The following is a 24,389-nucleotide window of genomic DNA, read 5'->3' as shown; positions in this document are numbered from 1 at the left end:
CCGACCAGGCCTCCAACCAAAATTCAGTCTAGGCACTGTGACTCCCCTAGGTTCCAATCTCCTAGATTTTCTCCAGATCCGGAGGAGCCCAGACCACCTTCTAGAGCCTTGGTTCTTAGACTCGGCAGGCCTGAGTCTGTGGCTTTGTCGCGGTCCACCCACAGTCTCTCTCAAGTTGACATGGATAAAATGGTGCGGAGATTTATTCGCACACAAATTCAAATGGGAGTCTTGCAGGCCCCCTCTCCCTCTGGAGGAGGAGCACGCTTCCCTTCTTTACACCTATATCTCCTCCTCCAATCTGACCCCCAGTTTCGGAGTACACGGATCCGAAAGTTCCCCTAGTCAGGAGTTTGGCTCCAGCGGTACCAGTTTCCTCGATGCCGGTAGCTGCTTTGAGCATGTCGCATCCAACTCTTTCGGATTGGAGTGGTTCTCTGAGCCGGAGGGTAGGTGTCTGATCCCAGGGGGTGGAGCTTTTTCTGTCTGCTCTGACCTTGTAGGGTCACGACCACCTCCTCGGAGCTCAGACTACTTCGAGCCTGGCTCCATTTCCTGGTTAACATCTGGGGAGAGCGGTTCCCTTAATGGTATCCCAGGAAGCTTGCTCTCCTTAGGCGTTCGTTGTGGAAAGGGTTCATGTTAAGTTGTCAATCTCGCCTTCATTCTTGCTTGATGGGTTCGGAGCCGATCCTCGGCTCCGACTCGGCACTTGCTAAGCTCGAGAGTCACTTTTACCAGCTCGAGGCAGCCCCATATCCCATGATGCAAGGCGGTAAGTACCCAGATCTCGTTTGCCGCTTCGCTGATGAGGTCCTCCTTTTACCAGCTCCTGGTAAGTGAATTATTACTTTACTATTTTAGCCCCTTTTTACTAAAAAACCTTAAATTATTAGTTTTAACTTGGTTTTAATTCCTTTCTGACAGAAAATTTCCCTGTCTCCTCAAAACTTTTAGTCAGACTAAAACCCATCCCATCCCCCCCCGTTAGGGTGTGTGTGTGTGTCTGTTAGTGATACCTTTTGGTAAATTTAATTTAATTTCTTGGACTGGTGTGTGTGTGTGTGTGTGTGTGTGTGTGTGTGTGTGTGTGTGTGTGTGTTTTACACCATGTCTAAAGAAAGGGTCTCAGGCTTTAAGAAGTGTGACTCGTGCTGTCAGAAGATGTCTCTGACAGGCGGTCACACTTCTTGCCTGTACTGTCTGGGGCCTCTTCACCTGCAGGACTCCTGTGCTATATGTCATTCTTTTAGCCAGAGAGTCCTGCAGGAAAGAAGAAATAAATTGATTTTGAGGGGCCTTCTTAAGCCGGAGGGCTCCCCGGCTAAGTCGGCCCCATCTAAGACTTCTAAGTCTTCCAAGGCCCAGGCTTCTGTGTCCAAGCCTGTGGCCTCGGCTCCGACTCATTCAGAGTCGAGATCGGCTCCGGCTGGAGCCGATTCTGGGTTACCTAAACCTTCGGCACCGATGGCTATCGGTGCCGACTCCGATCGGTTCCGACCACCATGTGGCCCAGTCATCGGTGTCGGCTCCGATCGGCTCCGACACCCTTACATTTATGGCCGTATCGGCTCCGGCTGGAGCCCATACATCAGCTTCTGTTGTCGGTGCCGATAAGTTGTCGGCTCCGACAGTTTCAGTAGTTTCATCGGCTCCGATCGTTCCTTCGAGGAAGAGGTCTAGATCCCCTTCCTTGGAGCCGATACTTTCGGCTCCGGCTTCGCCTCTCCTCTCGGAGCGGAGCCATCGGAGCCGATCTTCAAGGTCATCCAGGCTTTCTGACCATGATTTGGAGAGAGTGGTCTGTAGACTACTAAAGGCACAGGCACTGGCCCAGATGCTACATAGTCCGTCTCAGCAGACAACTATTAGTCCACACCCCATTGCAGTTCCTCCTTCGACTCTACCCCAGAGTTTGGAGTTGGAGTCTTCGGAATAGTTTCTGCTACGGCTGAGGGACAGATACCCCTTCTGCTCCTTCAGCCTCTACTCTTATCTCCTCTTGAGACCTTCCTTAGAGGGATTGGTGGCGGGCTTCCTGGTCTCCTCCGAGGGTGAGTGGCATCGGACCCTTGTCCGACCCGCTCTTCCCCTTGGAGCCTCGGCCTTGGTGAGCTCGGCTCCGGCGTCTGCCTCGAGCCTTCCTTCGGTGGGTCCTGGAGTTCCTAGCTCTTCGAGCGGGTTCTCTCGGACCTCCCTGGGAGGGGAGCCTTCGAGGTGATGAAGAGTGTGCTGGCCTCTGGACTCAGCCAGCAGTCTGTTCCATTAGCTCCTCCCTTTATAGTGCCTGTTGACATCTCTGCCACTTCTCTTGCTCCCGGACCCAGAGATCCTCCGCCTCAGGTTTCCCCACTGGGAATATCCCCCTCTTCTGAGGATTCTCCTGATTTGTCGGGTGATCCTCCGCGGAAGAGGACTTGTAAGAGGAAACACGTAGACTCCCCCGAGTCTATCACTTCGGATACTGACTTAGATGAGTCAGAGGGATCCCCAAGATCCCCTCTGAGGATGTCTCCTTCTCAGACATCCTAGAACTCCTTAGACAGAGGGGAAACTGGCCCACCAACAATCCCTCTGAGCATGAGTCAGTATACTTGGGCGTTGGATCTCGGCCCTCCACCTCCTGGGTGTCTCCGCCTTCGACCCCCTTATGCAGGTTATTGCTCGAAGGCGTGGACTGCTCCTGACTCTGTAGAGCCTGTCCCTAGGAGGCCTTCTAAATTTATTACTGCCCGTTGGACAAGCAATTCCTTACAAAGGTGTCCCGCTGATGCCATGGTGGTGGCGGCTGCCACCAAGAAGGAACTTGCAGATCCTTCCGTACCTGTCCATCCTCCTAATAAGGACTCTAGGACCATGGATAGATATGGTAGCGGATGTTTTCTTCAGCGACCTTTGCTATCGTTAAGCTGAACTATCTTTGTCCCTTCACCAGACTCCAAAGGGATATCCTTAAGGAGCTAGGTGAAGTTGTGCAGATCCTACAGCTGCGGGGCTCAGGAAAAATTGCTTCGCAGCTAGGAACCCTTAACTCCATTGCAAACTCCTCCATGCGGCTTATATCATATGCTGCTGATGGAGCAGTAGGGCCGCAGGTACAGGTGTGGCTCTTGGACTCCAAGCCTGGATGCGACTATGTAATTTTGCAGATCCCTTTAAGGCGTCCTTCACAAACTCTCCCTTTGATGGGTCAGCTTTGTTTGGCCCTCAAGTGAAGGAAGCGTTGACCAGGTGTGAGCAGGGCGGCAAAACTCTTTCTGCCGTAGGAGTCCGTTTTCCACCCCTTCTAGACCTTATCCCAAAGGACAGAGGGGTGGCAAAATGTGGTTCCAAATCCCAAGGAGTCACGCCCGGATTCACGTGGTCAGTTTACCCCTAGAGGCAGAGGGGGTAACAACAACAGACGCCGCTCTACAGGCAGAGGGGGTCCACAAAACCAGGGAAACAGAGAGCCTCTCTCTGACAAGCCCTTTCAGCATCCCTGAGATGTTGCCCGGCTGTCCCTCCTTGGAGGCAGTCGGGGGAAGACTATCACTGTACCCAGAAGCCTGGCGTTCTCTCACTCAAGACAGTTGGGTACAGTCGATCATATCCGAGGGTTACATAATTCCTTTCGAGGAAAGTCCTTTCTATCCCTCAAATTCCCTCCCAGACGTACCACCCGGTCTAAGGGAAATTGCAGAGTTGGAAGTCTCAAAACGACTGCAAAAGAGCCATTCAGCCAGTTACAACAGACCATTCAGAGCCGGAATCTACTCAAGGTTCTTTTGGTCCCCAAAAGGCGGGAGACTGGAGACCAATATTGGATCTCAGCAGACTCAACAAGTCTGTGAGGAAGACAAGATTCGAATGGTCACTCTTCAGTCGATTCTACCCTTCTTGCAGAAGGACAACTGGATGTGCTCAATAGATCTTCAGGATCGTGCTATCACATAAAAATTCACAGGCGCTCCAGGAGATTTCTCCGCTTCGGCTGGGGTCCAGTCATTTCCAGTTCAGAGCCCTGCCCTTTGGTCTCACCACAGCCCCAGGGTGTTCACCAAATGCATGGCAGTGGTCACGGCTCACCTGAGACGTCAAGGATTCCAGGTGTTTCCGTATCTCGACGACTGGCTCCTGTCAGCCACCACCAGGCATCAGCTTGTTCAAGCCAGGGATTACACAATAAATCTTTGTTCTCATTTGGACATCTCGATCAACTTCGAAAAGTCATCCTTATTGCCCTGCCAGTCTATTACTTTCATAGGCGCAAACTTAAACACTGTTCGGATGTCAGCTACCCTTACAGACCAAAGAGTTTCAGACATTCAAAATCATGTCAGGATCATTCTAGCCAACAAGAAGGTACAGACCAGAATGGTTCTAAAAGTATTAGGTCTTACGGCTGCGGCCATTACTCTTCTTCCCCTGGCTCTCTTCTACATGCGCCTTCTTCAGTGGATGTTGTTCACTCAGTGGTCTTACCAACAACTTCCAATGCGTCACCACATTCTGGTGAGACAGATTTGCAAAAATCTTGCTTGGTGGATCACTTCTCCCCAGATTCACCAAGGCAGACACTTTGTACCCCCATCCCCGGTAGCCACTGTCACCACAGATGCCTCCCTGATCGGGTGGGGGGGGCATATATCAGGACAGGATGGTTCATGGGACGTGGCAACCGTTCGAGTACCACCTGCACATAAATGTCCTAGAGATGAGAGCAGTGCTTTTAACGTTGCAAGCCCTCAACGACTCTCTTCCTGTAGGGACAATTGCAGTCCACACAGACAGCATGTCTGTAGTTTGGTATATCAACAAACAGGGCGGAACCAAGTCCTACCCCTTGTGTCGAGAAGCGCTCAGACTGTGGCAATGGGCGATCTCCTCTCATCGGTTTCTGGTAGCAACGCACATCCCTGGGAAAACCAACATTTTAGCGGACAGATTGAGCAGAGCTATTCTCATGCCTCACGAGTGGTCTCTCAAGCAGTCTATAGTGGAGGAGATTTTTCTGGAATGGGGTCGCCCATGTTGCGATCTTTTTGCTACTCCCCAAAACAGCAAATGCCCAGACTTCTCTCTCTTCCCTCTGTCAGGCCATCCCCCCAGAGACGCTCTGACCCAGGATTGGTCCCAGGGACTTCTTTATGCTTTTCCTCCTTTTCCTCTAATCCCTCAGGTTATCCAGAAAGCTACCGTTTTGAGAGCCAAAATGATTCTCATTGCTCCTTATTGGCCTCGACAAATTTGGTTTCCGTTCCTCCATCGTCACCTTTGGTGCAGCCGTGGCATCTGGACCCAGTGCCAGATCTTCTGATTCACCAATCCGGTCAGCTGCACCGGTCTATCCCCTCTCTCAACCTCACACCATGGTTGCTCCACTTCCTTCCTTAGCCAGGCTTCCTATGATCTCTAACCCTGTTAGAGACATCCTAGTAGCTTCATTAAAATCCTCTACCAGGAGGATTTATACAAGCAAATGGAAACGTTTCTCTTATTGGGCTAGAGCCAAGAATATCGATCCCTTCACTGCCCCAGTTCAGGCAGTTTTGGACTTCTTAGCGGAGATTTTTCATGCAGGCTCCTCTTCTTCCACAGTTAGAGTTCAACTGGCTGCTATCTCGAACTTTCATGTCGGGATCGCAGATCACAATATCATGTCCCATAGGCTTTGTAAAGCCTTCTTGAAAGGAATTTTCCTGCTAAAGCCTCCAATCAGGAATCCTCCTCCTCAATGGGATCTAAATTTAGTGCTGACATCCTTGATTCTTCCCCTTGAGCCAGCTGTTTCTTGCTCCCTAAAATTTCTTTCTTGGAAAACATTATTCCTAGTAGCTATTACATCGGCCAGGAGGGTGTCTGAACTTCATGCTCTATCGGTTCGACCCCTCTATTTGGTCTTTCACAAAGACAGAGTATCATTGAGAACTAATCCGACCTTTTTGCCTAAGGTCACCTCAAAGACTAATTTGAATCAATCCATTGATCTCCCTGTATTTTTTCCAAACTATTCAAACAGATTGGAACAAAACTACATTATCTTGATGTCCACCACCAACTCAGATATTATTTGGACAGAACTAAACAATTTAGGAAATCCGATCAACTCTTTGTTTCCTATGCAGATAACAAGAAAGGCCTTCCTGTCTCTAAAGTGACCTTATCTAGATGGCTTTCTTCTGTCATCTCTGAAATTTATCTGCTCAGGGGAAAACAGCTGTGCTCAAAACCTAAAGCACATTCAACTAGGAGCTTAGCTACTTCTACAGCCTTTCAAGCTAGACTTTCTTTAGACACTATTTGTGCAGCGGCCACTTGGGCCACTCCTCATACTTTTGTTTCCCATTACAAATTGGACTTGGCCTCCAGGGACAGAGCCAGCTTTGGCTCTACAGTCCTCAAGAGTCTGTTCCGTTGAGCCACCCAGGATAGAGGTGCTAGGGACGCGGTCCCATCAAGCAAGAATGAAGGCGAGATTGACAACTTAACATTAAGAAGTTATGTACCTACCATAACGTTCCATGTTAGTTGTCTTCTCTCGCCTTCTTTCTTGCGACCCTCCCTCCTTTCCCCCAGGCATGGACAGACCTTTCTACAAGAGATTGTTGTGCTGAAGACCATTCAGAACTGGTCCTTCTTTCATCCTGTAGGCTTTCTTTCTTCCTTTGGGAAGTATTTATGCTTGGTGCTATTGCCCTTTGTCATCAAATGAGATCTGGGTACTTACCGCCTTGCATCATGGGATATGGGGCTGCCTCGAGCTGGTAAAAGTGACTCTCGAGCTTAGCAAGTGCCGAGTCGTAGCCGAGGATCGGCTCCGAACCCATCAAGCAAGAAAGAAGGCGAGAGAAGACAACTAACATGGAACGTTATGGTAGGTACATAACTTCTTATTTCCAATGAATCAAGGCCCCTGAATATATCTTTGGACTCCACCCCGACTCCCTCTGCTGTGTGTGAATCCCATCATTTTACCACAGGGATAGCCAGTGCTCGAGGATCCTCAGGCGGTTCCCCTTGAGGAACAGGAAGCTGTTTGCAAGCTCCCTCCGGAACCCCACAGGAGAAGTTCCTCGCAAGCATATGTGCAAGAGGAGGCACTTGAACTCCTCCCTAGAGCCTCTCACTGAGGACACTGATTTGGATGATGGGGAAGATTCCCCCAGATCACATCATTGAAATCTTGCGCCAGTGGGGAGGTTGGTTCGCCCCAAAACCTTCGGACGAATTGGTGTTCCTGGAGGCTTTCGAGACAGGCCAGTCTACTTCTTGGGTGCCCCCTCCCGTGGATCCATTCGTGGTCTTAGTCACCTCATGGGCTTGGAAGGAACCGGATTCTGTGGAACCAATCCATAAATGCCTGGAAAAAATGTTTTCCACCTGCAGACAGACCTGCTTGGAATAAAGGGTCCTCGTTGGACGCTATGGTGGTAGCAGCCACCACCATGAAGGAACTAGCTCAGGAGAGTTACTCTGTCCACCCACTTGTCCGTGAGTCTAGGATCTTGGATCGCCTAAGGAAATGGATTTACGTTAGTGACCTTTTCTTTCAGGGTGCTGAACTATCTGGCCCACATTACCCGGCTGCAGCGAGACCTGGTTAAGTAACTGGCAGAGTCCCTCAAAGTCCATGTCACAGGAGGACATGGGTACATTCTACAGGAGGATGGCTACCTTGACAGCGTTTTCAAATACATTTATGCAACTTCTCTCTCACGTGACCGAAGAAGTGGCTAGGGTGGCTGTGTCCAGCGTGTCCATGAGGCATAATGCCTGGCTGTGATTGTCAGTTCATGGAACCCTTCAAGGCGTCTTTTGCAAATGCCAAGTCTGACTGCTCTTCCCTCTTTGGTAAGACCATCTGTGACACCTTGGTCCAGAGTGAGAAAGACTGGAAGACAGTCTGCCATCGGAATCCGCTTCTCTAACCCTCAAAGATCCTTTTCCCGGAATCAGCGAGGGAAAAGACGACGTGGTTCCAGAAGTGTCAATATTCACGTGACACTCAGGACCCTTCTTCCCCTAGAGGCAGAGGGGGACAGGACAGACATCGGCCCAGAGGCATAGGGGGGTCCGAGGAATTTCGGGTCTCGAGAACCGTTTTTGGACAGGCCTGCACAGCAACCCTGAGGGGTTGGCCGACTGCTCTGCTTTGGAGGCAGTCGGGGGTCACCTGTCATTGCACCTGGTGGCATGTGAATCCATGTCATCAGACCGTTGGGTGCTTCAGATAATTTCTAGAGGTTATTCAATCCCATTTCTGATTCTTCCTACTCCTTACAAACACCTCCCAGACGTACCACCCGTGCAAAGGGAGGCAGCAGTGCTAGATGTTTCCAAGCTGCTAAAAGATGCGAGCCATCAAACCCTTCCCCCCCAGATCTGTCCAGATCAGGCATCTAATCCAGGTTCTTTTTGGTGGCAAAAAAGACAGGCTCATTCTGGACCTGTCTTCTTTGAACCTGTCAGTTGCCAAAGAGAAGTTCCGGATGGTCACATTACAGTCCATCCTGCCGTACCTTCAAGAGAGTGACTGGATGTGCTCGTTTGACATTCAGGACAGCTACTATCACACAGATGCACAGAAGCTCCAGGAGGTTTCTCTGCTTCCGTCTTGGAGCTAACCATTGGTTTCGAGCCTTACCCTTTGGTCTCACCACAGCCCCCAGGATATTCACCAAAATGATGGCAGTAGCAGCGGCTCACCTGATGCTTCTGGGGATTCAGGTCTACCTTTACCTGGAAGATTGTCTCTTTACTGCTCCCACCAAGTGTCTACTTTGTCGGTCCAGGGACTATTTCCTAGGTCTTGCACACTATCTAGGGATTACAGTCAACACACCCAAATCTCTTCTGCACCCTTTCCAGGTTACAGAATACATAGGAGCACGGATAGACATGTTACAGAACAAAGTTTTCCTGACCTCTGAGAGAGTTTGAAATTTTAAGGATGCATGTCACTTACATTTACTATTCTCATCTTCCCTCAGCAGAGTCAGTTTTAAGGTTCCTAGCTTCTATGGCAGTGACGATAACACTTCTTCCATGCACTCGCTTACATATGCGAGTACTACAGTGGACTCTAGTGGTGCAATGGTCTTGGTGCAATGGTCTTGGTTGGATCTTCTGTTGTCACACCCGATACAAATCAGCAGAGTCTGCAGTTCGTCCTTTCTATGGCAGTTCGTCCTTTCTATGGTGGATGCAGCCTTTGGAAATCTTGGAAGGACAACCTTTTGTTCCAGTCCCTGCCCAAGCCACAATGACCACGAATGCCTCCCAGCTAGGGTGGGGGGAATGACAGTCCAAGGCATGTGGTCCCCAATTGAGACCAAGTTGCATATAAACATTCTGGAAATGAGGATGGACCTTTTAGTGTTGCAAGCCCTTCATGCCTTTCTATCTCTGGGAATTATTGCAATCCAGTCAAACAACATGTCTCTGGTCTGGTATATCAACAAACAGAGAGGGACCAAATCTTACACCCTTTGTCGCGAGGCTATGAGAGTTTGGGAATGGGCGATCTACACTGGTCGTTTTTTGGTAGCAGCCCAGTGATGCTCTAGTCTATGTTTTGCCTCACGGTCTTCTTTATGCTTATTCACCTGTATCCCTTATTCTGAAGTTACTACAGAAAGCTTGTCGACTGGAGATCCTCATTGCCCCATTTTGGCATTGCCAGGTATGGTTTCCCTTCCTTTGGTCTCATCTTCTAGCTCCTGCTTGATTCCCAATCAGGATCTTATTTCGCACCCCTCGAGGATCCCTCATCCGAATCTGGACAGTCTGAGGCTCAAAGCTTGGCTGCTCCAGTTCCCTTGATTGCTAGGACTCCTGGATTGTCTTCCTCGGTCAGGTCTATTCTGGTGGCAGCTCATAATTCGTCCACCAGGAAGATTTGTCGCAGCAAATGGAAGCGTTTTTCCTTTTGGCCCTGTCAAAGGAGTTTAGATCCTATCACAGCTCCCATTCCAGCTATCCTTATCTTTTTGGCAAATATTTTTGAACAAATGGCTAGCTCGTCTACTGTCAAAGTTCATTTAGCTGCCATTTCTCATTTTCACGTGGGTGAGAACTCTGCTTCTTTGGCCTCTTCCAGATTATGCAAAGCCTTTCTCAAAGATACCTTCCTCTTACGTCCTCTGGTCAAAGATCCCATTCCCCCGCGGGACCGTACTATGGTACTTCAAGCGTTAGTTGCTCATCCTTTTGAACTGGCAGCAACCACAGATCTTAAGTTTTTGTCTTGGAAGACAGCCTTCCTAGTGGCTATCAGCTCTGCTAGGAGGGTTTCAGAACTTCAGGCGGTGTCTGTCAGTCCCATTCATGATTTTTCACAAGGACAGGATTTCTCTTCGCACCAATCCTTTTCTTCCAAAAGTAGCATCAGAGGTTAATGTCAATCAAACTATCAATTTACCTGTTTTCTTTCCAAATTTTGCAAACAAAATTGAGTATAAGTTGCATTTGTTGGATGTTCATGAACAGTTATGATTGTATTTGCACAGGAACAAAACTTTTCGTAAATCTGACCAGCTGTTTGTGTCCTTTTCTAAACCTTTTTTGGGTAAACCTATTTCCAAGTTAACCATTACTAGGTGGATCTTACTATGTATCCTTCAGATCTAAAAGAATAAAGGTTTGTCGTCTCCAGGTCAGGTTAGAGCTCACTCAACAAGGTCCATGGCAACTTCCACGGCCTTTTGGTCGAGAGTATCTTTAGACGACATTTGTTGTCCTGCAAATTGGCCCTTATCTCATACCTTTATTTCTCACAATAAATTGGATTTGATTTCCCAAAGGAGAGCATCCTTTGGTTCCGCGGTGCCCCGGAATATCCTTCCATGAGAGCCACCCAGGTGTTTAGTAGCTGGGGACTCTGTCCCAGAGGTTGAAGGTCAAATGAAGTAAACTACTTCAGATAAAGAAGTTATGTACTCACCATAATGTTCCATCTGAGTAGTTCTACTTCATTTGTCTTCAGCCGTCCTTCCCACCTTCCCCCTGGCCTTACCATATGGACAGCGTTCATAGCTGTTTTTCTGTGTGTGTGTGTGTAAGGTGTTTTGGGATTGGGTTGTTCAGAGTAGGGTGCAGAAAACTCAATCTGAGGTTGGAAGGCAGTGGTGGTATATTATGGGTAGGGGAGGAGCTCAGAGCATATGCTTGTGAAGTTGCCGGCTCGGATCCGATACCCACAGGTTGAAGACAAATGAAGTAGAACTACTCAGATGGAACGTTATGGTGAGTACTTAACTTCTTTTTTTGGATAATTGACATTTGAATAATCAACTATCTGCTGTACTTGACAACTTTTTTTTCTCTCTCTTTACTAAATTTACTTTCTCCATTTTGAGTAATTCTATTGCTTAAAACTTGTCAGAATTTCAGAGACAGAATATGTAGCAGTAAGTTCTTTTAAATTGTTCATCAGTAGTAGATTTGTATAATTGCTGATATTGTTAGTTGAATAAAGTATTGGTACTTAAGACATCCCCAAAAAAAAAAAAAGAAAAAAAGAAATAGAAAAGCAAAAGTATTGTAGGTAGAGAACTACAAAAGAACTCCCCATTGTACATTTATTAGGGTTTTGACAGTGATACGGAGGATAGTAATCTTTGATATCTTAAAATGTGGTAGCTGTTTACTTAGCTTCATGGTGCTGAGTTATGGGGCTCTATCTATGAACCTGGAGGTAAGGGAGTAGAGTGAAGGGAGTAAAGTGAGGGGGTGTAAGTGTGCTTTGGGGGCTGGGGGGTAAGAAGGATTTTCTTTAATCTGAGGTACTTGGAGTCACTGATTTAATTGGAAGAAATTGGAACAACTGTTACTCATACTTCCTGGGGAGTGGGTAGAACTGTTCGGTAGCACTGGCCTAAGCAGAAGTGAGGGGACAGTTTCCTCTCTGTCCATTGCCCACGTTTACCCTAAGCTTGGTTGAGTGCATGCAGCAGAATTGGTGCATATCTGTGAAAAGCTGAGCAACCCTGATGGCTGTCAAAAATGATGGCCACTCCCATCTGACTCTTATCGCAGTTATGGAGAATGAATGGTTCTGTTTCTTGGGAGGAAGGGCTGAAAGCTTTAGAATGCTATCTTTCAAGGGAAAGTTCAAGATGATTAGAGGAGGAGAAACTGAACTGGGAGAAGTAGAGAAGATTTAACAGGGAAGCTCCTGCAGGAGGGGTAAGAAAGGAAAAATGTTAAAAATCTCTGCCTTAAACTTACCATTTATAGCTTTTTATACAGGGAAAAACCTCTCAAAGGATTAAAATGTGTACCACCACAAGGCAAAAAACATGTAGACTGATGATGGTCATGGCTTTGGATAAGCTTATGAGTTGAGATTACTATAAGCATAGTTTTCTGAATTCTCGTTATGCCTGCCTGCCTGCACCTTCAGATCTATTAATGCTGTTGTAGTATATCAGCATTCAGACAACTGTTGAGTACTTCAGTTAGTTATGAGGTCATAACAGATGTTGTGTAGTTAATGATTTCTGTTAATAACTGAATTTTGTTTGTCATCCTGCAAAGGTTGTAGTAAGGCAGTCTCAAAAATTCTCATCTAACACACTTAACCTACATTGTCTATGCAAAGAAAACATTTGTTTTCTTTTGATGAGTAATTCTTTGAGGCACTTAAATTTTCCTTTAGCATTTTATACTAATGGCGATCTCCAGCTTGTGTCTTCCTTCCCTTGGAAGGTATACATTTTCAAAAGAAGACCGTGCCATGGAAGGCTTCTGTATGGTTATTAATGAAGTTTACTGTTACCAAAAGAGGTACAAGTAGCAATACCTCAATGCAGCAATGTACAATTATTTCTTTTCAGTAATATTTTTATGGAGATGGCTTGTAAAGCCCATGTTCATAGTCTATTTCACATAGAAGAACAAGTGTTCTATATAATCTTGCTTTGGTTGGATCTGAATATGTAAATAAACAAGGCAACTCTGTTGTTTTTATCTTCACAGGAGTAAATGAAAAATATAACTTTTTTTAAAACTCTGACACAGAGTCTTAAGTTGATTTCCTAGACCAGGAGGAGGAGGATATGCACTTCAACAGCTAAACTTGATAGAGCAACAGATTTCCTTATGTGATTCTTTACTAGACATTGTTGTGCAGACAAGTGAAGGGCATCTTGGAAGGCCTGCCTATCTTAATGTAAAGGTAGAAACATAGATTCCCTGACAGTTTTTATATAAGACACATGGAAAGCAGTTGACTTATTTCCTTGATTTTTAGAAAATCTTTATGGGCAGTCGTACTTTGCTAATGTCATTTTTCGAACAGCAGAAACATCCTTCTAGTCTTTACCTGATTTTATTTGTTAAACTAATTCATTGATAACTTATGCAATATTCATCAGCATCTGTTAGGTGAAGGGTTATTTGCCATGCTTGTATTCTCATTTCTGATACCTTTGTGCACCAGACTGAAAAATTTGAATTAGAGGGTAACAGAAATACTGAGGTTAAGATTAAAAGGTCTGTATCTTGAGTACCTGATGCTTCATGCAGACGTCAGCTAGAGAATGTGCATTTACCAAGTTTTACTGATAAGCAGGCTGTCAAAGTAATTCTGGCACTCTAATTCTGCCTGGTAGTTTCCACAAAGTAAATTAAGTTTAGAAACATTGCTGGGGTGATTTTGTAGCAGATTATTATAGTACTTTTTTATAGATTGATTATTTGAAGTTTGCTTTGTCAGTGTTTAACATGAAATGCAGTTTTTCCAAATGTGATTTTATGATGGGGAATAAAACGTAAAATTTGTTGATGTCCCATTCAGACAGCAATTGATTCTGAGCATTTTGAGTGAATTTCTACATGTTTCCAGACATAGATGTTCTGTAACACTGATGGGGGGGGGGTGTTCCACCTGATTCTCCTCCTTGGCATGTATACTTCCATTCTTGAGATTCTATAAGTTTTGCAGTAAACTGTTTTCTTGCAACCCAGAGTTATAGATTCATAGGTGTGTACTAGGCTAATGGCCCTGGAGCCTTTACAAACCTAGCCCATAGGATTACCCTGACATCATGCCACCCGACCTTAGTTCCCAATGACTCTGTCGAGTAGAGGCACTGGAGTGATCCCCGGGGTGAATTTTCTATTTCCCATCCCCACTCATCATGGTTTCTGTTGAAGAAGGCCAATGAGGTGCTCTGTTTGACATGTATGGGAAGTCTATTCCATAGCAAGGGCAGTCTCTGGGTTATGAACCTGTCCCTCCAGCATGTTCTGTTTGTGGTAATGAGGTTGAAGTCACTGGAGCATGTGTTGCTGAGGGATTGGGATTTCTTTAGATGTAGCATTTCTACAGAGCTGCATCTGACATGGCTTTGTATGTCAAGCAGAGATCGCCTTTAAGTAGGCGATATGAGACGGAGAATAGTTGCAGTTTTTTGAGTCTGTCCATGTAGGGCAAGGGTTTAAGGCCTAGGATCCACTTTGTGAGGTACATTTGCGGCTTCTCCAGTTGCAGGTGTCTAGTGAGGTACATGCCAAATGGGGCATTGTACTCTGTGATTGGCCTAATGAGGGAAGAGTAGAGGGGGGAGACGGTGACCTCTTTCTTCCTGGATGCAAAACCCTTAGTAATAAGATGTGCCACCTAGAAGAACTTTCTGACCACAGTGGCAATGTGGTGGTCAAAAGAGAGGTTGCTGTCAACCTGTGTTCCCAGATCTCTTATAACACCTTCTGTGTTCAGAGGACTACCATCAATGTGGTAATTCATGGGAACCGGGTTTTTCCCAAAGGGAATGATGACACATTTTTTGGTATTGTGCTTAAGGCCATGGCTCTGACACCAGTCGTTGGTCTCAGTGAGGCCTTTCTGTAGGATGTCAGCATCATTTGGGGAAATAATAGCTTCTAACTTGCAATCGTCTGCAACCTTTGTCAGCCAGAGACACTTTGTGTTGGCCTGGACTTCAGAGAAGTAGATACCAAATAGGAGAGGGCCCAGGACTGAACCCTGTGTTACTCCACTCGTGACTGGTCGGCAGTCTGTCTTGGAGACTGCTACCTTCACACTATGGGTTTTTATCTGTGAGCCAGTTTGCAACCCACCTAGTGATATAGGGGTTGATGCCTAGCTTAGTGAGTTTTTCTGATTCCTGAATGGGGAATGGTATCAGATGCCTTGGCCAGATCAAGGTAGGCTATATGAACCACCTTGCCTTCATCCACACCTCTGGTGACTGACTCAAAGAAGTCGACCAAGTTGAGCAGGCATGATCTACCCTTCTGTCTGGGATCCACAGTTTGGAGATCCAATGTTTCCTTGCTTATTTGGTCCATGGTGATGTGTTCCATAGATGTTCTTCGAGTTTCACTGTTGCAGTCATCACATTAGGGTTATCTGCTTGCAGTAGCCGTCAGTCAGCTGATTATCAAAGTCTTGAGTCCTGCGTCGCTTGCTGTCTCCTCTTCCATGACGTCAGGTAGTCAGGGGTATAAAGCATGCAGCCAATACTATTACATAAGTCTTTCTTGCCGTGCGGTGCCCAGAGCAGAAGCAGTTCGCAAGTGCAGGTCGGCTGACTCCCGAAATTTTCGTTTTCGAGTTTCATAACCAAAGTCTCCAACTAAAGCTAAGTACCCCGTTGGGGAAAATTTTCTTGCTCTAAACCAGGGGTGTCCAACCTTTTCTCTTGCAGGGGCCACATTGAGTAAATTGTCTTGGGGCCGCATGTTAAGTATATCATGCTGTCGTGGTCAACCAGAGTCAACCCCCTGGCTATATTGTAGGTGAATTTGAACAATGAATAAATGTAATAACTGCATATTTGCCCTAAACTTCAAATGCTCATTCTAATTCTTAAAATAACAGTTAACTCTAACATCTTAGTTTATTTGTTAAAAAAAAAAAAAAAAAAAAAAAAATTAACAAGTACGAACCCTTCAATTTGTATGAGATCATACCTCTGATTTTGCTGGTTTCTTAAAGATGTCCATGTTTTCCATTATGTCCTTAATGTCCGTATGTTGTCCAAAGCACTCATGTATTCTTCTGTTTCTAGCTTTGAAATTTGTCCCTGAAATTATTCAAGACATGCTACTTCTGGCACTGGCAATACTTATTGCTTTTGCACTGCTGTCTGGTCAGACTGGTCTGAAGATGAAAGAAGGTTCATCAGTGGTATTCTCAAACTGAGCACCCCTTTGGGAAAGGCACATTTCTAGCTTTGGAATATGTCCCTAAAATATGGCACTGGCAATATTTCTTGCTTTTGCACTACTGTCTGGTCAGGCTGGTCTGAAGATGAAAGAAGGTTCATCGGTGGTATTCTCAAACTGAGCATGCCTTAGGAAAGGCACATTTCTAGCTTTGGAATCTGTCCCTGAAATTATTCAAGACATGCTTCATCTGGTCAGGCTGGCTGAAGATGAAAGAAGGTTCATCGGTGGTATTCTCAAACTGAGCACCCCTTTGGAAAGGCACATTTCTAGCTTTGGAATCTGTCCCTGAAATATGGCACTGGCAAGATTTCTTGCTTTTGCACTACTGTCTGGTCAGGCTGGTCTGAAGATGAAAGAAGGTTCATCAGTGGTATTCTCAAACTAAGCACCCCTTTGGAAAGGCACATTTCAAGCTTTGGAATCTGTCCCTGAAATTATTCAAGACATGCTACATCTGGTCAGGCTGGGCTGAAGATGAAAGAGAAGGTTCATCAGTGGTATTCTCAAACTGAGCACCCCTTTGGAAAGGCACATTTCTAGCTTTGGAATCTGTCCCTGAAATTATTCAAGACATGCTCCATCTGGTCAGGCTGGTCTGAAGATGAAAGAAAGTCCATGAGTGCACATTTCAGCTGATGACTTGTACAGAACCACCCAATGAGGCATAGCATCATCAGATGACACCTTTTTGTACTTTTTCCTTAGCTCACTATACGTCTCCAACTTGAGTCGTTTCCCAATGTTTGCTGAAAATTTGAAAGGGGTCTTGCAGTGTTTTTTACTTTTCACAAATTTCAACAAATAACTGACTTTATTAGTAGTGGCAATGTTTATTCATGAAACCTTTTCACAAGGGTGCAGCCAGGCACAGACCTTTGCAGAATTCAAACATATTGGTCATAGTTCTTGTTATACTTTTAGTTTCCATGTCAGGATGTTCAATCTGTCAAATCAAGATTGCTCTTTTGTGTAGTAAACAAACATTATGAGCATAACCTTTTTAATGTGAACACTGAGCCTTTCTTTTTGATACCAGTGCGTTTATCGGTTTTGATAGAGGTAGCGGTGATGCGAAGAGTATTTTCAAGATGCTCATCTGAAATTTTCATTCTGATTTTATTTTTTGTATATTTCATACGAGAAAAAAAATGCTCGCAAATGTACATACTCCCCAACATGGATGTCATGAACAGGGCATGTTCGTGAAGTGACTGATATTTTTCTTTAGGCAGGTACATCTTATAAAAGTCCAATAAAGACACTTGCAGAAATTTCTCTAAGTTGTATATCTGACTGCAACTCTATGCATTCCAGTTGCAGGTTTGCAGGCAACATGTTGATGTCAACCGAGAAAGGAGTAGCAAATATACTGAACTGTTGGTGTTTTCTAAAATCTTGAAATCTACTCTCGAAGTCCTGTGATAAACTATTAAGTAATGTTGCATATTTTTCAGTCTTTACATGGTTTTGCTTAGACAGTGTTTTAAAGTGAATGAAGTTATTGTTCTTAATGTGACAGTGCCATCATTTCAGTTTCACTTCATATGCCGTCACTGTTTGAAACTTGTCATTTATTAGTAGATTTTCACCTTGAAGGTGCAGGTTCAGGTCGTTTAAATGAGCACTGATGTCTACTAAGAAGGCTAAATCAGCCATCCAGTAGTTTGCATTTTCAAATTCAGATACCGGCTTTCCTTTTGACTCCATAAAGGACTTTATTTCATTTCTTAAATCATAGAAACGTTTCAGCATTTTTTCGCTACTTAACCCATCTCACTGCAGTAAAGTACACAAGGTCTCTCCATAGCTAGTTTCCAAAGTATTCAGAAACTCCTGAAACTGGCGGTGATTTAATCCTGTGGATCTTATAAAATTTATTGTTTTAATAACAACATTCATAACATTTTCCATTTTTAAAGTCTGTGTCACAAATTTTCTTGATGTATTATGCAGTGGTACTTCATGAAACGCACATTACTGATCCTTTTTTCATCTTCTTCCATCAGTGTTGTTAGTCCTTCCTTCTTTCCAACTGTAGCTGGGGAACCGTCAGTTACTATGCCAGACAGGTTTTCGATGGTAAAGGAAAATCTTGCCAGTGTTTCATTTACTGCCTTGCACAGATCAACAGACTTCTTTGTATCTTTCAGTGGAACCAGACAGGCCAGTTCTTCAGTAATACTGAAATCGTTGTCAACACCACAAATAAATATGGCAAGTTGTGCCGTATCTGTAACATCAGTGCTGTCATCCAAAGCTATGGAGTAAAACTTGAAGGTTGCACACCTGGACTACATGAAAACAGACATAGAGGAGCTCTCTGATTATGTAGCCCAGGCCGGTATGACCCTGACCCTGAGCAGCATCTTACCCTCACCAAGAATGATGCCACAGTACAAAGACAAAATGATCAGTTTTAACAATTGGCTTAATTACTGGTGTCATTCTAAAGGGATCCAGTGTCTGTCTGCTTGGGATGACATGCTTGACAAGCCACGCTGCTTCGCAAGGGATGGCTTGCACCTGTCACCCCTGGGCTTCCGGATATTGGCCAAGGCTCTTGCCACCCCCATAGTGCCTTTTTTAGGCAAGGCTCAAATGACAAACTTACCACCCTAGAAAACACAAGTGGAAAAAAACTAAGGGTAATGCTGCTCAATGCCAGAAGTCTAAACCTCAAGATGCACGCCCTCGAAGCCCTCCTCAGTATGGAGAACATCGATGTCTGTGCAGTGACTGAAACCTGGTTCAAGGCTCCTGAGAGCACCCCAGCATTATCAGGTTTTACCTCATATCATGCTTTCCGGCCCCAAAATTTGGACCGAACCACAAAAGGAGGGGGAGTATCCATTTTCATCAAAGATACCCACACCTCCAGGTTAGTGGCAACGCACAAAGCATCGGAGACTATCCAGGTGCAACTAACCATAGGCAAAACTGCCTTACAGTTTGTAGCATGCTACAGACCACCCTCTCAAACTCAGGAACCCCACACAGCCTTCCTGAAGACACTGGAGAGTATGAATGTCTCTCCAAATACCATCATTTTGGGAGACTTCAACTACCCAAACATAGACTGGGAACATTACTCAAGCCCCAACACCCTAGCCCAAAGGTTCCTACAATTCATAAACTCAAATGCAATGGAACAACTAATCACCATTCCCACAAGAGGAGACAATATACTAGACCTGATCATCACAAACATGGGGACAAAATGCTCCACACCGGAAGTACATCTCTCTTTGGTAAGATCAGACCATAAATTAATCTCACTGGAAATCCACATCCCGCCCCCACCCCCTGCACAAAAGACCACAGTGAAGAACTTCTCAAAAGCAAACTTCACACTTCTTAAGACTGAAGTGGTATCTTTCAAGGCCCCTGGGCCAGTGGAAACCACAACCCACACTGCTGAATCCTTTGCAAATGCCTTCTATGGGCACCTTCAAGAATGCATGGATCATGCAATCCCAAATAAAACCAAGACCCATTCCCCCAAAGGCAGGCGCCCGGTCTGGTGGACCCCAGCCATAAACAAACTTTACAACAGCAGGAGGAAGCTACTACATGACAGAGCAAAATCCCTAAAAGGGAAGGCATCTCTGATCAGTACTAGCAAAAAACTACGATCACTCATAAAATCATCCAAGGCCAACTTTGAGAGAAAAATTGCAAAAGACCATCACAAGGCCTTCTTTAGCTATGTTAGAAACCTGGGTGGAAACTCCCAGATGTGCTCAGAGTTAGTCCAAAATGACACAAAATACATTGAACCCACTGACATTGCTAACATTCTGGCAGACTGGTTCAGTGCAAATTCCCCCCCCCCCCCCCCAAAAGGAGAAATAACTATCCCAGCAGAGTGTAGCCTCCCTAACATCTCAGATGCCCAGGTGACAGCCGCCCTCTCTAAAGCTAAAAACACAGCATCAATGGGACCGGATGGTGTCCCGGGCTGTGTGCTACATGAACTCCAAGAGGAACTAAACCCACACATAAGGCTGCTGTTTAATCTTAGCCTTACTACAGGATACGTACCCAAAGAGTGGCGTACGGCAACAGTGGTCCCACTTCACAAAGGCGGTGCTTCTACGGACCCTGGAAATTACCGCCCCATAAGCTTGATGAGCCTGGTCTGCAAAGCTATGGAGATGATCATTATGGAACTCATAAACAAAGACATTGGGGACCTACAGACATTGGATCCTACCCAATTTGGCTTTGTCAAGGGCAGATCCTGCCTTTTGAACTTGGTCGACTTTTTGAAACAGTCACTAAGGCCATTGATGAGGGTAAGGCAGTTCACACAGCCTACCTTGACCTTGCAAAAGCCTTTGACACAATACCCCACTCGGGCATCATAGACAAACTCACCAGCTTAAATGTAAACCCATATGTCACAAGATGGGTTGCAAACTGGCTCAAGGACAGAACCCACAGGGTCAGAGTTGCTGGAGCTCTGTCAGACTCTAAGCCAGTCTGGCGGTGTCCCACAGGGCTCAGTCCTGGGACCCCTCTTGTTCGGCATTTATTTTTCCGAGGTACAGGCAAACATAGGAGGATTGTGGCTGACACAGTTCGCAGATGACTGCAAACTGGGTGCCATAATTGATACTCCAACGGACACAAACATCCTTCAGAGAGGCCTCATAGAAATGGATAATTGGTGCCAGAGCCATGGCCTTAAGCTGAACGCCAAAAAATGTATAGTCATACCCTTTGGGAAAAACAAGGTACCGACAAATTACCACATAGGCGGTAATCCATTAAGTACGGAAGAGGTAATCAGGGACCTAGGGACCCAGGTTGACAGTAACCTCTCATTTGACACTCACATTGCCAAAGTGGTTAGGAAGACCTTCTATATTGCCCACCTTATCATGAAGGGTTTCACATCTAGATCAAGAGAGGTCATTGTGCCCCTGTGCTCTTCTCTTATCAGGCCAATGATTGAGTACAATGCCCCATTTGGGATGCATCTCACCCGACACCTGCAGCAGTTGGAAAGACCCCAAAAGTTCCTCACCAAGAGGATAAAGGGTCTTAAACATATGTCATATGCTGCCCGACTGAAAAAACTCCAGCTCTATTCAGTCGCATACCGCCTACTCAGAGGTGATCTGTGCCTGACGTACAAGGCCATGTCCAATCCTGAATTAATGGACATGCTCCACCTCAGAAAATCCAAATCCATCAGAGCCACGAGGACAAGTGACTTAAACCTCAACACAGAAATAAATAGAACGTGCTGGAGGGACAGATTCATAACCCAGAGGCTACTTACACTCTAGAACAGAATCCCAGTCCATGTTAGGCAGAGCCCCTCACTGATTCTAGTCAAGAGAAATCTCGACGAGTGGATGGGAGATTGTAGGTTTACCCCGGGGGTCATCTCTGTGTCACTACTAGACAGAGACATAGTAAACTAAACCCTAAAAGGGCGTAGTATTCTCATCCTAAGGGGTGGTGTAAGCCACATGCACTCTGGCTAGGCTTATAAATGCCCTAGGGCAGATAGCCTAGTATGAACCTATGAGATTCCAAAGTATTTTCAATAGATTTGGCTATATCTTCAACACGCCTTGCGATTGTCTGGTGTGATAAACTGATTTTAGAAAATTCAGATTTTTTTTCAGGGCAAATTATGTCTGCTACACTTTCAAGGTATTCTTTAACAAATTCATCATTGGCAAATGGCTTGGATTTTTTCGCAATTAAATTTGCTACAACATAACTTGCCTTCAGTAAAGAATCCGGCTGAGTAGCTGATTTTCGAAACAGCTGTTGGAATGTAAGATTTTTTTTAAATTTGATATTTTCTGTCTGCGTTACACTTTCTGCAATTCATTTAATTTGGGGTGCATTTGAATATAATGCCTTTTTAAATTGGCCTTAAACTGATACCACTTATTTGCATAGTAAGCAAAGTGCTTTATTGTTAGATTCAACAAAGAAGTACTCCTCAGTCCATTTTTCCTGAAAGACTCTCCTTTCATCTGCTATTTTTCTTTTCATACTTACTTTACTTTGGCAGAATGCAGAAGCCATGCTGAAAAGTAAAAAAGGAGTAACTATTAACTACTTTATTCCTAGTTATATTTATCATTTTTAAAACAATGGCTAACAATTTACATTAACAAAATAAGGAAATAAAAATTAAAACTATCCATAGCTGTAGTATATGTTAATGGTGTTGGAGGAAGCATTTTACATCCGCAACATAACACAAAAATATCCAGGCAGGAGTGAGACAGGTGGAACCCCTGGGGTGAATTTACAGTTACCCATCCAGTTGTCCAGATTGCATTTGAGGAGGGCCAATGAGGCACTTTGTTTCATTTGTAGTGCTAATGCTATTAGTCTTCAAAACAGCCATTATGTGTAAAGCACATCACATTTACAGTGACTGTTGGCCTGTACTTTGTGGCAGTAATATTGGGCGTTTTGAAAAGTTCTTCATATAATTCATGAAATTCAGATGGACTGCGATAGAGCTATAAACATTTATGGTTAGCATGTAATCAACAGTTTCTTACTGCTACAAGGATGGTAGCTTTCAATAACCTAATCAGAGCTGTACCATCAAGTTAAACACGGTTTACTTTGCATGCTACCCACGAAAACTCATTTACTTGCAAAGAAAAAACTGGCACACACTGCCACTGTCATTAATTCACCACAGTACTACCAATTCACACTGGGAAGACCACTCCACCCATCCAAGTAGGTAAAATGTCAACATTAGTAGTCCTACAGTACTATAATCCACAAAAATAAGCCAACAAATTTGCAGTAAAGTAAAGAATTCACATCACTGACTTAGTAAAACAATTCTGACTAAGAGGGTCTCGCCCAAACAAATGACTGGTGCCAGAAACATGGCCACAAGCTGAATGCCAAAAAATGCATCATCATCCCTTTTGGGGAAAGTGGCTGTGAGGCTGCCAGCCCAGCTAGATGGAATTTTATACATAATTCTATGTCATTTGTGAATATTAATATGATTCGTATGCTTGTCTTACAAATGTAAGAAAACTATATGTTATGTGTACATTAAACTACTGGTGCAGAAGTGTGTGTTGAACTGTATGTTCTGTACTGAGCTTCAAGAAAGTAACCACAGTGCATCCTGCTGGAAAAGAACAGAACTGTGTATAAACTATATACCTGTGCAGAAGTGTGCTTTAATGGTAGAAGTTGGAACATGCAGATTTAACTTGCACACTCTAAGAAAATAAGTGAATTGTTTTAAGATTGTGTTTATCTCAGCAAGAAGGCAATGTCTACAGCCAGAAGTTCTTTCTGTTGTCTGGAAACAGAAAAAAATACAGGTTTCAAATATAAAAGTGTTTAACTGTTTTATGACTTCCAGTTCTAGGCAAACTTCTGAGAGATAAGTAACCTCTCTTAGGGATAGATAGGAATATAGTAAGATTAGTAGATGTTTTCTGTATTTGAGACTGTCCTGCAATGTTGTAAAATATTTCCTGCGATTCTGAACTCTGTCACTGTACTAAGTTATTGAATATTGTCTTATTCTTTTATTTATTATTAAATATACTTAAACCTTTTAATTGTGACTGGTCTTTTTATTTAAGCTCTTACAGTACTTGCACAGATATTTGGTGACACTGTATAGGCCACTCCAATAGCCTTACTGTTGGTCACACTTACCATTTGGATAATAGTATCATCACACAGTAGGATTGGTCACCCTTTGGTGAGGGCCGTATAGTAGCCGATAAGTAAGGATGGTTGAAAGTAGTGATTACTACCTTATAATCTGGGCAGAAGGGGGCATAACTAGTGAACCTGTGCCAGCCTTCCCCAGGAGTATCTGTGTGTATATAAATTAAATCTGTGTGTGTGTGTTTACACGTGCGTGTAGGCTGGATGGGGAGACACACAAAAATCTCAAAACTACCCCTGATAGCTGTTGGAATGCTGGCACATCGGAGCTAACCCTCACTCCAATAACAGGAAATAAATTTGCCAACTTGACCAGATGGGACCTGATAATTGACAGTCAATGGGGGCAACAATAAGCAAAGAAAATATCCTACGAAATAAATTACTCACCATTGACATTCACCAAGTAATTACAAAGGTAGTAATTAATCCCAAAACTTGAAGATTGCCTTCCCTTAACAGTCTTCTGTTCAACCTAAACAAGATATGTAGATGTTGTGACTTTTTAGAAAGCCCGA

The 24,389-nt window shown here is 44.6% G+C and overlaps 1 protein-coding gene across 1 annotated transcript in view; it reads left to right on the top strand.

Moving 5' to 3' along the window:
- NCOR1 (nuclear receptor corepressor 1) overlaps nucleotides 1–24,389 on the top strand; it is a 4,682,182-nt gene that overhangs the window by 2,159,357 nt on the left and 2,498,436 nt on the right. The window contains exon 13 of the mRNA XM_044054890.1: nucleotides 13,024–13,159. Within this exon, the coding sequence (XP_043910825.1) occupies nucleotides 13,024–13,159 (136 nt within the window). The remainder of the gene's footprint in view (nucleotides 1–13,023; nucleotides 13,160–24,389) is intronic.

The sequence above is a fragment of the Protopterus annectens genome, chromosome 13.part0 (genome assembly GCF_019279795.1).
Source record: "Protopterus annectens isolate FY-2018-M chromosome 13.part0, PAN1.0, whole genome shotgun sequence".
Taxonomy (NCBI): domain Eukaryota; kingdom Metazoa; phylum Chordata; order Ceratodontiformes; family Protopteridae; genus Protopterus; species Protopterus annectens.
This window is presented reverse-complemented; position numbering and strand designations above follow the sequence as displayed.